This window comes from Centrocercus urophasianus, unplaced genomic scaffold (assembly GCF_019232065.1).
Source record: "Centrocercus urophasianus isolate 14NV4802_14NV808 unplaced genomic scaffold, USGS_Curo_1.0 seq_18, whole genome shotgun sequence".
Classification (NCBI taxonomy): domain Eukaryota; kingdom Metazoa; phylum Chordata; class Aves; order Galliformes; family Phasianidae; genus Centrocercus; species Centrocercus urophasianus.
In genome coordinates, this window is record NW_024884733.1 from 8,308,563 (window position 1) to 8,322,263 (window position 13,701).

General features: G+C 39.4%; 1 protein-coding gene across 1 annotated transcript; it reads right to left on the minus strand.

Moving 5' to 3' along the window:
• Nucleotides 1-10,716: 10,716 nt before the first annotated feature.
• Nucleotides 10,717-12,496, minus strand: LOC122160472 (heat shock transcription factor, Y-linked-like). The gene is made up of 2 exons (XM_042818973.1): nucleotides 11,984-12,496; nucleotides 10,717-11,079 (listed from the first exon to the last, which is right to left on the minus strand). Exons 1-2 carry the CDS (start codon nucleotides 12,494-12,496, stop codon nucleotides 10,717-10,719), a joined length of 876 nt encoding a protein of 291 aa, XP_042674907.1.
• Nucleotides 12,497-13,701: the final 1,205 nt, after the last annotated feature.

Below are 13,701 nucleotides of genomic sequence, written 5' to 3' on the forward strand. Positions count from 1 at the left end.
CTTTCATTAATAAACATTTTATTTGATGCAAACATAGTTAACTTTATGTAAACACTTAGCTAATTGTTCCAGCTAATTTAAACTTTTCTTTTGAAAAAAAAGCAGTAGAGCACAGTTCCAACACGTTATATATATGAAATCAAAAAGAATGAGGTAGCAATACTGTTACACAGCGAAAGGTATTTCTTTTGGTGTTTACCTTTTATTTTTTTAACCCGCTGTATAAAACTGACACTTTTTTTTTTTTTTTAAATCCCATCGGCATCAGCAGTAAAACAACCCCGAATTCTTCTTCCATATCCGAAAACATAGGCAGTATGTAAAACTCTCAATGACTTTTAGAATACATGGATATAATTTGTGGATCCCTGAGCTGTTTACAAGGTCACTATGCAATGAGCAAGTACATTACAAATAGTTGCTCCTGAGATTCCCAGTCTAAAAGGCAGATGATTTTTACGAGGCGACAAGCAAGTGTGACAATAACCAATTATTAGTAATGAGGCTTTGTAAGCGTTAAGCAACTATTTGCAGAAAGATTTTTAAAAAATATATTCCTATTTAGCTGTATAGCCAAAGCGTATGTTAAACAAATTAACATATAAAAACTTGCCAGAAAATCTTTCATTAAGATGACATTTTTATTATATACTAATGAACCCTATGTAAACAATGTAACTTTTATGAATGATGGACATTAAATATTTCACTTACGTGTATCCTCAGCATTTTGCATGTTTTCTTAAGCTCTTCCAGTTTCTGAATTCTAAAGAGAAAACCATACAGTTATTAACAACATAAGACAAAGTTACATACAGATTACTGCAGCGATCTGTGGAAACTGGTAACCAAGAGTGTTCTAACGGCAATAAAAAGGTATCATTTATTGGTGGCAATTATGGGAAGTATTGTTTAAACAACAGTTTTATAGTCTGTTGTAAAGTTGTGTTTAAAAAGGTTAGCATGGAGGACTTAATTCAAATCAGCTTGATCAGAAATTTAAGTATACTGTGAGATTCTTAAACCGAGCCTTATGTGCATTTATTGCTGCAGAAAAGGAGGCCATGCAGAAAAGTGATCATTCCTATCTCAGCCATAATGTGGTTTCCCTGTGTTGTCCACAAGAAAATATTACGAACATTAATTATAAAACCCAGTAAAGATCTAGGGTGGTGTTTAGGGCACTGAGAAAACTTACTCTTGCTAATTTTTCTTTTGTAAATCACTGCATTCTTTAGTCAGTTGGAATCCTTCTGTACCATTTTAATGCTTACAAACATATTTCCAGTCTGAATTATTGTCCATGTGCTGCTTTTCTCATTTGATTTAAATTAGAAAAATAAATGAATTGAACGCTCCCAACGAAAAACAAGCTCCACTGAAGTAAACGGCAAAATTAGATTAACTGATTAAAGTGCAACCAGGGGAATTTTGTGTCTCCTTGATGATTAACGATATCAAGGTTTCATTTCTTAACAGTGCTATTGTTTGTCTGGGGATAGTCCTGCATTTAGTGCTCTGATTCGTATGAGTAGCTGCATTTGCCATTCCAAGGTTTTTTGCAAGATAACGATATCTGTCCCTTGCATTTAGAGAGTAAACATGTTGAAGGGGCAGCATTATACCGGAAAGAAAAGTAAGGAATAATTTCAAACAAGATTTAAGAGAATACAAGACAAACCTGAGCTTTCACTTGTCAGAAGTGAAGTGTGCTAGGGTTCTTCCTAGTGGATGCATGCCCACAGCTAGATGCAGCATTTCATTTCACTTCTGGTCTCAAAAAAGAAGTCAAATTGTGCACTCCTAGAACATCTGACTCAGAATTATTCACTAGAGGAATGGTTTGCAGGGCTGGGTCAAATGACAGAAGGCTGACACCAGAGCTCACTGGAATCAGTGAATTTTCTCTCCCTGATCCTGTGGGCTTTGAGCCAGGAGCTGAATGAACATAGAGACTAAATTATTCTCTTGCCTCTTAAGAAAGCATAACCTTCAGAATGAGATAGAATATATAGGACAGCAACGCTGCTCTGTTCTTTAGATTTCATTCTTGAGAGCTGCTAATGCAAGCACCTGGCACATGCATTCAATTGACTTCAAAATATTTCTTCCTCCTTCACCCAAATACAGGACACAAATTATACTACTGGAAATTCCAGAAGCTATTATAGTGTTGGAGACTTTATTCAGTTATTCTGCAGTGCTGAACAATTCTCCTGCACTTCTCAATTGACACAGACTTATCTTGACACATACCTATATACATATCCTTGTCTTGCCTTCAGATAACTAGTACTTTCATATCTATTTAAGTCACTCAAACCTATAGGAAGTAACTCTCCAGGCTTACACGTTCTAGCTAAAGCAGTTGTCATAATTTTTATTTTGTTGTTCCTCCAAACTAAAATATTTTATCCGAAGCAATTTTAGGTTTTGAAATTGCACTTTTTTTGTATGCCTTTTTTTTTTTTTTCCATAGCTTTGGTTCAAAAAACTAGTGCTTGAAACATCTACATGCATGGATTATTTTGCTATACAGCTTTTCCTGTATTACCCAAAAAAGCAAAGTCACTGGAATCATTGAATTTGTGGCCTGCATGTTTCTCTATAAATGTTTTACTCTTCAAATAGTTTTAATCATAAAAAATGATATTAAATGCATTCTATTTTTTCTAGTGTGATAAATATTAGAAATGATACCTTCTTGGCTGCACTCAGCTTTGGAACAAGTGTGTTTCTGCTTTTGGAAATGGAATTGTGAGCAAGCGTCCTTTGAAATTTCTGATACTTGCTGCTGTTAGGAACAGAGGGGCTAGACTGAAGTCCTAATCTAGCTTAACAAAAATCAGTGCTATTTTCTGTTCTGCCCTCACTTCCAACTGGACTTTAACTGACGCTAAGAAAAATGTCAGTACTTATTTTAGTGCTTGAAAATAAAAGTAAGATGTTTTCTTTTGTACTTCGGTTATGCACTTCAATACAGATTTCTGAGTCTGAACAGATGCACGGTGTCTTGAGTATATGAGACTGCTGCATACAGCAGATAAATAACACAGGAATGAACAGCCTGAGAAATGGTTATTGGACTAGAAATGTAAGCAGTCACAGTGGGAAATGTGGTGATTTATCATCTTATGAATCCTTACTTCACCCTTTTCCCTCAGGAATTTGTACTCAGCTGAGTATAAATGACCAACTCACTTTCTGTGACCATACATAACTCAGTGCTATGACTGAGATGCAGTAGAGAACAATCCATAACAAGAAATTCTCAGGAATAATTACCTCAGCAAAATAACAAAATATTATTTATGCAATATCCTAATGACAGTAAATAAAACACAAGAGCAGGAAAACTGACAACGTCAGTATCATATCTTAATAGGATGATTTGACCAAACAAATGTATATCTCATCACTCCAACGAAGTATGCAGTCTTAGCAGAAGGGGCAAGATAAGCTTAGAAACTAGCCAAAAAGTATTCACTCACAGGTGAATACTTTTCATCTTCAAAGGTACTCTCATAATTACTGGTCATGCAGCTGTTGCAATTGAATAGACTGTATCTCACATCTTCTTTTCTGGTTACCCAGTGCAGTATTATTTGACTTGATGAAAAAAAGTGGGCTTTGGGAAGGCACTGAAATGGACACTCCGAAGTGCATGAATGTCACTGTATGCCTGCAAGCATGTTTGATAGGAAATACTGCACAATTCAGACTCTTAATATCAGTCTTAAAGAATTTACTGCTTTCTTTTTGCTTCTTATTTATTTTTATTTGAAAATTCCTTTCTTTTTGAGTGTGAGGCTACCTGAGCCTTCACTATATTAACTGAAATAATCTTTAACCATATTTAGTAATTTTTTTTCTTAATAATCAAACCCTTGGACAAGTTGCTTTTTTTTTTTTTTTTTTTTTTTTTTTTTTTTTTTTTTGAATGGTGTGGAATGTGAATCACATTGGAACAAATTAAGAAGTTACTGCTACTTTTTATTGTGAACTATTAGAAAGAGGTTATCATCTGCCCAGGAATGCTTTCTGAGTACAGCAATGATGTAATTGTTCCAAGTGAGTTAATTTCTTCTGCTATTTGATGTGCCACAGAGCACTAGTGACACTAAATAGGTAATAATCAGAAATCAGTGCTTCAAAGCACTAGCCTAAAACTACTGCAATGGTTGTGGATGGACTCAAATTGACAAGCTCTCAAAATCACAACTTACCACTGAAATGGAGGTGATAAAATACAATATGGCTTGGAGTGCTTATATCATTTACAAATGACACCCAAGTACTGAGATCCTGCTGTCTCATAGCATAAGTACAAATGTAAAAATCTTAAAAATTGGGTTCTGCAACTTATTTCAAACTGTATTAAATTCAGTGTGATTTCAAGAACTGACTTATAAAATCTGGTGAAATCAAGAGCATTATGATTAATTTCCTTGGATTTCATCATAGAGTCTTTCAATGTGCTTTTTAGCCTCTAGCAAAACTGAAAAACGAAACAGAAAAAAACAGCTGTGCAGAACTCAGATTCAGTTCAGAACAGTTCTGAAAATGCCCAAAGGTTTTGTTTGTATGTAACGTTTTATTTTTTTGTGATTATTAGAACAACAAAAGGCACCAGAGGAAACTAGGCTCCCCAGGAACCAGTTCGGACAGGCCTCTCCCTTCACACTCCAAAGAATTTTGCTGTTAAATATTTTGTTACAGAATTTTTTTACCTCAAGTCGGTTGAATCCTCTAATATGTATGTATATTTTTCAGTGTACTTGAGTATTTGTGCATCTGTACCATTTTTACACAAGTAATCCTGTCTGCGCAGGATCCCACAGGCAGTACCTCAGCACCACAGGTCTGTGACAGCTGTTGCCACCAGCACACCCTAAATGGACTTTACCTTATCCCAGCTGCTTTCCTCACACAGCCTTTGTTCAGAAACTGTCTCTTCCATAGGATGAAAAAAGAAGCAGCTCCACAATGGTAGAAAGTAGAAAATGAAGCACTCCTGAGTTGTGTTTCCTGCTCTTATTCTGCGTCTTCACACAAACCAATGCCCGCTGCCTGTATCTCCCTTTCCCTACTATTTCCATGTCAATCAGAGTATTTGGGAGGCAGACTATGTATTAAGCCAAATTTCACACACCAGCAAAGGCCAAAATCACCACCCACAGCCCAGGCGCCGTTGTAGCGCCTGCCTCCTCACTGCTCGCTGCGGGCTGCGCTGTGCCTCAGCCTGCCTGTGGCTCTGCCTCCAGCACGACTGCTGCCTGGCGACTACGGGGAGAGGCAGACTTTAGGTAAGAGAAGGAAGGCTTAAATGGTTGGGTCAGTTCTTTTTCCTTCATGGCTCCTTTCTGCAGCTCGAGTCCCCTCACTTTCCCTCTCAGGGCAGCGCTAATGAAGCTGACGAAAGCTGCTTCAGGAGGAAATGCTAGAAAAGATTCCTGCCCCCTGAGGTCCCTTGGTGTGCTGCTGGCTGCCCCTGGCTCTTCTCCGTGTGGCACTGGGCCAGTCACTGCTGAGGCCAGCTGGTGTCACTTGGGGTCATTCTCCTGAAATTGCTCTGATGAACGGATTCTTCTTCATGTAAAACACAAAACAAAACAAACAACTTCAAAGGTACGAAGTATTTTGAGTTTTATACTGTGAGGAAAAAATTATCCAGTTGAGAATAAAAAAGCAGCTACATGCTAGTAGAAGAAAAAGTCTTTTTTTCCCCAAGCCTTTGTCAGTCACTTTCTGCTTAAAGCTTCATAGTTGCCCAGGAGATAAGGAAATACAAGTGAGATGCTAAATGAGGAATGCTGGAACGCACAGAGGTGTCATTCAGCGAACATTAAACAGTTTCTGGGATTATGCCCACTGAGTAGAAATGTTGTGAACTGAACAATGGCAATTTAGAATGACTTGCAATAAGTAACACACATTTTCTTCTCCCAGTGTTATGTGATTCCACTTTGGCTGGGAGAAAAGCACCTCCAGCGGACTGAGGGAAAACCCTCGCATGGTGCTGACACACTGCAGTGCTCACACATGAGGCGTACTCTCCAAGGCCAAGGCCACGTTGCTTTCCAGGTGTCACTCAGGTACCAAGAAAACCCAAGCCTGAAGTACATTAAATATATTTTTTAAAGTTCACATACTACTAATATTAACTGACAAAAGCAAGGAAGTGAAGCTTTCTTTCTGTTCTAAACCTTTGAATGGTTTGCTGGAAGCTGGGTAAAGTTGTTGGCCTTGTGCAGCTTCATGAAACACGCTATAATACTAACACACAGCAGAAGTCTCGTATGGAAAAACTAGCTTATCTTCCTTCTTCTTCTTCCAACTTGCATCCACATGCTATGACCCCGATCCTGGAAATATTTATGCGTTTCTTTAACTTATTCTGTGATACTACTGAAATTTATGTAAATGGAATTATTTGCAGTACTAAGGATGAACAGAGGCATAAAACTGTAAAATCAGTTTAATGTTTTTAGTTTATAATGTTTAGTTTATAATGTTATAGTTTTTAGCAACCCTGTTTCTTTCTAAAAGAAAAACTCTCCGTCGTGTTGCTAGAGTACTGGTGCTAAATCTGCATAGCTGCTGATTTTTGCTTTGTTATCAGTTGCTTAAATTCGCTTAGGAATTAGCACTAGCATAGTTGGAAGCTGCTGTATAAATGGTCAAGACTACAAATAGTCAGAAGAGGAGACTATAACCTGAATGTTTTGCACATACATCACTGTCATATATGTGAAATACATTCTGTACGTATGTTCTTATTTTGCTGACTGACATACACTGATAAGGCCTAATTCTGGTATTCCAGGATACAGCAGGCATTATTTCATCTATGCTTCCAAATTATGTTGCTTAACATTCACCACAACTTTAAAGTAGTTGTATGAGACAGATAGTGATAAAAGAATGAAAAGATTTTGGGATTTATTGCTGATGTTTGAATACAAAGCACAGTTTTTATTTATTTATTTATTCATTTATTTTTGTCTGAGCATTATAAAGAATGGGCAATAACCAGCCTTGGCAGCTTTTTGAATACTGTACAAAAAGGTTGTGGTTTCAAACTGAAGCCAATATTTCTGTGTTTTTTTTTTTTAATCCTCATTTCCTTGCTCGCAAGCAAAAGGAGCTTCATGCTCCTTCCCTTTAGGTAAACACATCCAAGCAACTCAAGGCTTCTGAAGGGAAGCAGCATCCAACAATCTTTTTACAACTATGCTAACAGCATGTAAAGCACAGTTCCACCCTCCTTGTGCAGTTCCACATGGTCACCTCAGTAGAATAATGGTTTGCCCAGAGCATGAATTCCCTTGGGTGGTGACTGTCAATTGACTCCAACTGTAAAATGCAGAGAGAGCAAACAGTGGTGGGAACACATGCTGATATCCGCATCACTGCTTCCCTGCACAACGCTGATGCTGACATGTGTCAGGATGCTGGCTACCATCTCCTCCCTGGCTAATAGGAGAGTGTGTCCTAAGGTGCTTCTTCACCTGTAGTACTAATGGCAGTCCTGTTCACAGAGGCTTCTTTTCAGATCTTCCAGAAAGCCTTTATTTTTTTTTCCTTTTTTTCTTTTTTTCTTTTTTTTTTTCCCCTGTGTAAAACCATTTGGATAACTGACCAGTTATTCATGTCAGAAGCTGTGGCCATGGAGAGTATATTTTGTAACATTCTACTTACACTGTCACATACAGATGAAATTGAGAATATGTGCAGAATTATTCTGACCCTAGTACAAGGTAAACTCGAATCCTCTGTGATCTGATATGATAATGACAGGAAACTCAAACAGGTAAATATCTGACTTCCCCAGGAGGAAGTGCTGTATGCTTGAATTCAGGTGATGGTGAGTAATGAGAGGAAGTGTTCAGAGGCTCAGCTCTGCTGAAGATAGTCCTGTCCAGTGTGCAAGTTCCTTTGTGGTAATGTCAGCTAACTGTGAGCATACACGTACCAATGCCACTCCTGTCATTAATCAAGTTAGGCAGTGATTACACTTGAGCAACTTTCATGACAAGCGGGCCTATAGACTCCAATCAGCAGATCCTCATCCTGGTTTTGCACTATGTATTGTTTGGAAGGGAAATAAGATCATAGGTGAGTGTCTGCTGTTACACAGAGAAAGAAAATGGTTGGAATTATTCAACATTGCTTGCAGCAATCCTCAAGTTCAGTAGCTCATGAAAGGCAGCAGTGCAACAGGCACTAATCAGGTGTCTGTCTACTGCTCTGAAAGGCAGGGAATTGTTTCAGTTCTCTCATTGATGCTGGGAGACCTCTCCCGTGCATGTGGGTGTTTCTATTCTGTTGCTACAGTACATCTATTATCATTAATTCGACATTATTGAAAGTGAAATCCAGTATGTGGATATTTTTACACGCTTAGTACAATAGCAAATGTATCAAACATGCTTAAAATTAGTGCATAATATTGAACTTTTATACGGCTTGTTCCCTGTGCACTGATACTGCACTGTTCTTCTCTGATGGACTTATTTGACTGGAATACTCACTGTGTAGACTCCAGAAAGTAAAGGAGGGAGTCTGATACACAGGTACAACATATGTGCACTAAGCACATATCTTATAGCATCTTCTTTCCTCAGAGACCTCCAGCTGCAGCTGTGAATCTTGAAACACTTTTTCCTATTTTAAATTTGCCAGTAACTGTATCACTTCAGTAAAGCTTTGCCCAAATTCACACTGGAATTGCAAACAGGATCAAAGTCTGTGGCGTAATTAAACCCATCCCACTCACAAGAATTCAATCACTTTTCCGAAAGCTACTTCGTATCTACAAAATGAGTTCGCTTGTATGTGCTATTGTCATCTGGTTCCCATTATCTAAGCTTTGAGACTTATATATGAGGAAACATTAAGTAAAACATTTTTATTAGACACTTTTAAACTACACAGGAAAATTGAGAAAGTATTCAGCAAGTAGGGCAGTAGGTTAAGTGAACTAGTTTTACCTAAGGCAGAATTTGCACCCTAGATCACATGGTGTGACAACGTGGCTGCACAATTTCAGACATAGCCAGAAACGACTGCATCCAGCTGTGTGGTAATAGGTTAGACTCTGGCTTCGAAGTCAGAGATTCAGTAAGAGCCTAAACTTGGGTTCTGTGACCTTCAGTTATGCTCTGAAGGCTTGCTTTCTCCAGAAGTGTTTCTGAAGACCTGGATGATAGCTGTATACATGCTACAGAATACTTGGAATTAAAATAGTAGTGTTGGCATCATGTGCTGCATGGGCTGTTAAATCCATATCGCCTCCTAAGTCTACAATGTGGGCTCTCTAGATTTAGTGATTCTTCACATTGTTCCAATTCCTGCTTAGTTGTTCTGACGTGGGCGTCTGGAGCAGCCATAAAAAACGTCAAGCTTCTTATGGATGCTTCACAGTCCTATAGCTGTGATAGATGCAAACTTTTATTTCCTCCACTAGAAAGAGTTCTCATTTGCCAGCAGAATTTCAGGATGTATAAAAATGCTGTAGTTTTCTGTATTTTATCTTCAGAAATATTTATCATGTACTGGTGTGAAGAAAGAAGTCCAATTGGCCAAGGTCAGTCCGAGTTCCAAAGAACAAAGGAAATGGAGCATGGTAGTGGGGAATATGGACTATTATAACAATGCACAATTATCTATACTTAATAAAAAAAAAAAAAAAAAGAAAAAATGCATTCTCATGTGACATAGTAGAACTGTATCTGAATATCAGCATCACCACGCAAGTAAGAATTAAGATTTTTTAAGAGCTTTTTAAGAATAGTAAAACAACAGCTTTAGCAAATGTGCTAGCACACTGGCAAGTAAGCTACTGCTTCCTGTGGTTCTGTACTTTATACATCCTCCTCTAAAATATGGCCAAAGGCCTCTGGCTCATTTGATTAGCAGTTGCTCAACTGTCTTGGTCTATGGCCATGCTTGGTTGTGCTCATCAATGGGGCTCTGCAGAATGCAAAGCAAGGATTAGTTTGGCTACAGGCTAACTCTTGTATAGTTTAAGTCAGCCAGAATCATGATGACTGGCGTTCTGAATGTTGGAAGTTTTGACACAAGCAGCTCAAATGCCCTTGGTTAATTATTTTTTTTTATTGATATTTCTAAAGCACCCATCTGTGTGGTATCAGTGCTCACCTCTCTTATGTTGGAGCAGGATTAAACGAATGTTTGCACCAAAAAGCTGCCCACAGCTGGAAGCCACTCATTTGCAAGAATCTCACTGAGGTCAGATTGGTAAGCAGAAGGGCAGTGCCAGGCACGTGTTGCTCATAGGTAGCTAAATTTACCTCAGTGACCACCAGGGACCCTCACAAGCTGAATGGCTCATCAGAGGCCTCCTGTCCCTGTGCCATTATGGCATCTACTCAGAGAGGAAGGGCAGAGAAGGAAGGGGATCAAGCATTTCAGACAGCTCCAGCTGCCCACTGGCATGCCCTGTGCTTGCGTCATTCCTTGGAACAGACTTGCTTCAAACAGTGCCTGCATAGCATTTAGCAGGTCTTCTAAAACCTAGAGGGCAGGGATAACAATGGTTGTTTTAAAAGGATCAGAGAAATGAAAACTGCCTGAAGACATGCCCCCGTCCTTGGGCACAGGGAGAGTAACTGTCAAACTGAAGTAACAGGACAGGACAACTGGAAAATATTCAGAAAATTTATTTTTGGAACTGCTATATTCACTTGATACTTAGCATCTATACTTTCTGAAGAATAAATTGTGTTGACGTCCAACCCCATCACCTGCAGCTCCAGTATCCGGTCCCAGCCCTGGTAGAAAAGGGCCGTTTGGTATAGAAGACACAGTGTGATACAGAGAAGCAGCAGATGAAGCAAGAACAGCATTGTGGATGCTACCAGGGAGCTCAGTGCCCACTGACGCAGCAGGGCCTGCTTTTTTCTTCAGAGGGCTTCTGCTCAGGTGGCCCTCCTTCAAATCCAGGTTCATCAAGAATGCACCTGATGCTCTCTTTTTTATACCAGTACTACGCTTGAATCTTCTTAGCAGATGGGGATAATCTCTCTTGAAATAGGGGTTGTAATAGTAGAGAAACTACAAAATGCAAAGGGGAAAATTTACTCACCACCATTTCAAGATTGGAAAAGACAAAGACACAATAACTGGTAATTAGAATCCCAGAAACAAGCAGAGAGGACTCTCAGGGGCATTTTAGACATGAATACCTGTGAATAAAATGTTATGGTACAGTTCTGTTAAGTACAAGGTCTCTGAAATTAATGCCTCCTGTTTATTTCATTGGAAACCACAACAGATATAAAGCACAATAAAACTATTTGATAGAATAAATTCTCAGCTACAAAACACTCTTTCAACACAGCCACCACCATTATCGGTGTATTTTTTTCCTGAGATGAACAAGAGCCTGAGTGCCACGCTTGGAGAGATCTGCACAGCTGTCCAGAACCAGGCCTTCATTCATGTCTCTGTTGCTACTGCTGAAACATACCATCCACCAACACGCTGTGCTGACATCCAGCGTTTGGTCTCCATAAAAGTTGAGCAAGTGTCCATGAATGTCAAGGGGAACCATTTTTTCAGCCTTTAAGAACTCAGTGACCATGTCAGATGCCATTTTGTCAGACTGCCCGTCTACTGTTACGTGTCACATAACAAGAAAGTTGAATGGAATATCAGGGTGGGAGGTTCATCCTCTACTGCCATACGATGTAAACCCACTTCTGACACTACGGGGCAACCTAATTCAATGGGAGACATTACTTTCAGAGCAGCCATTGTAGTAACCACCCTTGCTTAAACTCTTGCCATTTGAGAGCAGCAGAGAAATGTAATATTTTCAAAAGCATAACAGTGGGTTTAGAAACCCAAATACCACCAACTTTCAGGCATCTTATTTATACTGAGTGACCACCAATCCCCAATCCCACTAGTCCCAAGAGTATTTCATGGGTAGGGGGATCCCAGGCGGACTATGTACCTTGCTAGAAGTGGAAACTGCTGCTTCGTCTGCTTGGAATTTAGCACGTGAAGCAGATCTTGGCAAATCTCCTTCCATAATGAAGAATCCGTGAAGATGAAGTTGACGAATGAAAGTTTTCATGCTGCCAATGCTGAAAATTTGCAGACATCCTCTCCTTGCCAGCACTTCCCTTTTGAAGAGTGTTTCCTCGATCACTATAGAGTTTCCATCATCAGCCCACGAAATGGACTGAAAGTACTTGCTTTCAACAATTTCCCAGAGTTTTTTCAGAAAGGAGAAGGATGCAAAGTCATTGGCTTTGCCAGAGCACTTTTCAGGGAGATTAAGAGGTAGTCTGTTTGAGGAAGCTTCTTCACATGAACGTTGAGAAGTGTTTTCTGCTTTTATAGATCCTAAGGCAGCATCCTGAGCATCTGCTTTACCATGTACTTGAAGGACAGAAAAAGCTGAGGCTGCCGAGTTAATGTCCGAAACAGAAACACTTGGTGTTTCTGATAAAGATATCTCCATTTTAATGTTTAATTATTTAATGATTAATTTAATGATCAATTCTTCACTCAGGAATTTCTGTCCGTGTTTCTCCAGACTATGAGGTTTGTCCTGCCATCAGCAGGATGAAGCATGTGGCTCCCGTGGTGTGGAGAGCAAAGAGAGGACTGGGACATTCAGAAACATCACTATGGTGACTGTGCTGCACCACAGTGACATCACAGACAGGTGACTGCTAGCAAAATGTGTCAATGACATACTTGTTAATTAAGGAAATATGATTCCAGACGTTTATGCTGCCTAAACCAACAGGCAAACAGATATTTATAATTTCCCAAAGGAAGACTTATTCATTAATATCTTTGTTGGGCACATTTCTGTAGGGACTTAGTTTCTGCTTGTGAACCTTTCTAGAGCTAGTGCTCCCTCTTTGATCTGCTTCTAGACAACTTTATGCAAACTTGATAAGCTTTCAGTTTTTACTGAAGATCTCTCGTTTCTGTAATCTAAGCTTTTGATTAAGCAGTACCTCTTTGAAACCAGTATGCTTGCCAATTTCTGGTTCAGATTTAACAGGATGTTACCATCTTCATCTTGGCATATGGATGTTTGATTTGAGAAGTATGCTCAGATTTCCTATCCTAACATCTAATGTTCCATTTTCAGTCTGCACTGCAACGAGCTGCTGAGTAGCCTTTGCTACTGGCGGAGCTCTTATGTTAGCCACACACTGCTCTCTTGCCGAGGTTTATTGAATGGAGCACTGGTGATGGGACTCTTGGCTCTCCTGAGCTGGAGCAAAATAGACAAAAGACATTCTTGATGAGGGCACTGAGATCTTTCAGTATGGAGAACAGGCTCAGGGGAGACCTTATCACTCTCTACAACTCCCTGAAAAGACGTGGTAGCGAAGTGGGGATTGGCCTCTTTTCCCAGGTGATAGGATGAGAGGTAGTGGCCTCATGGAGTTCAGGTTGGATATTAGGAAACATTTATTCTCGGAAGGAGTAGTTAGGCACTGGAACAGGCTGCACAGGGAGGTGGGGGAGCCACTGTCCCTGGAGGCATCCAAGGAAATTCTAAATATGGCACTGGTGGACACAGCTCAGTGGGCATGGTGGTGATGAGTTGATGGCGGAACTGCTTTTTTTCTAACCTTAATAATTCTATGATTCTTAATAGAATAAATTATGCTTGGAACTAACTGTGAAACGATGACTCATCTC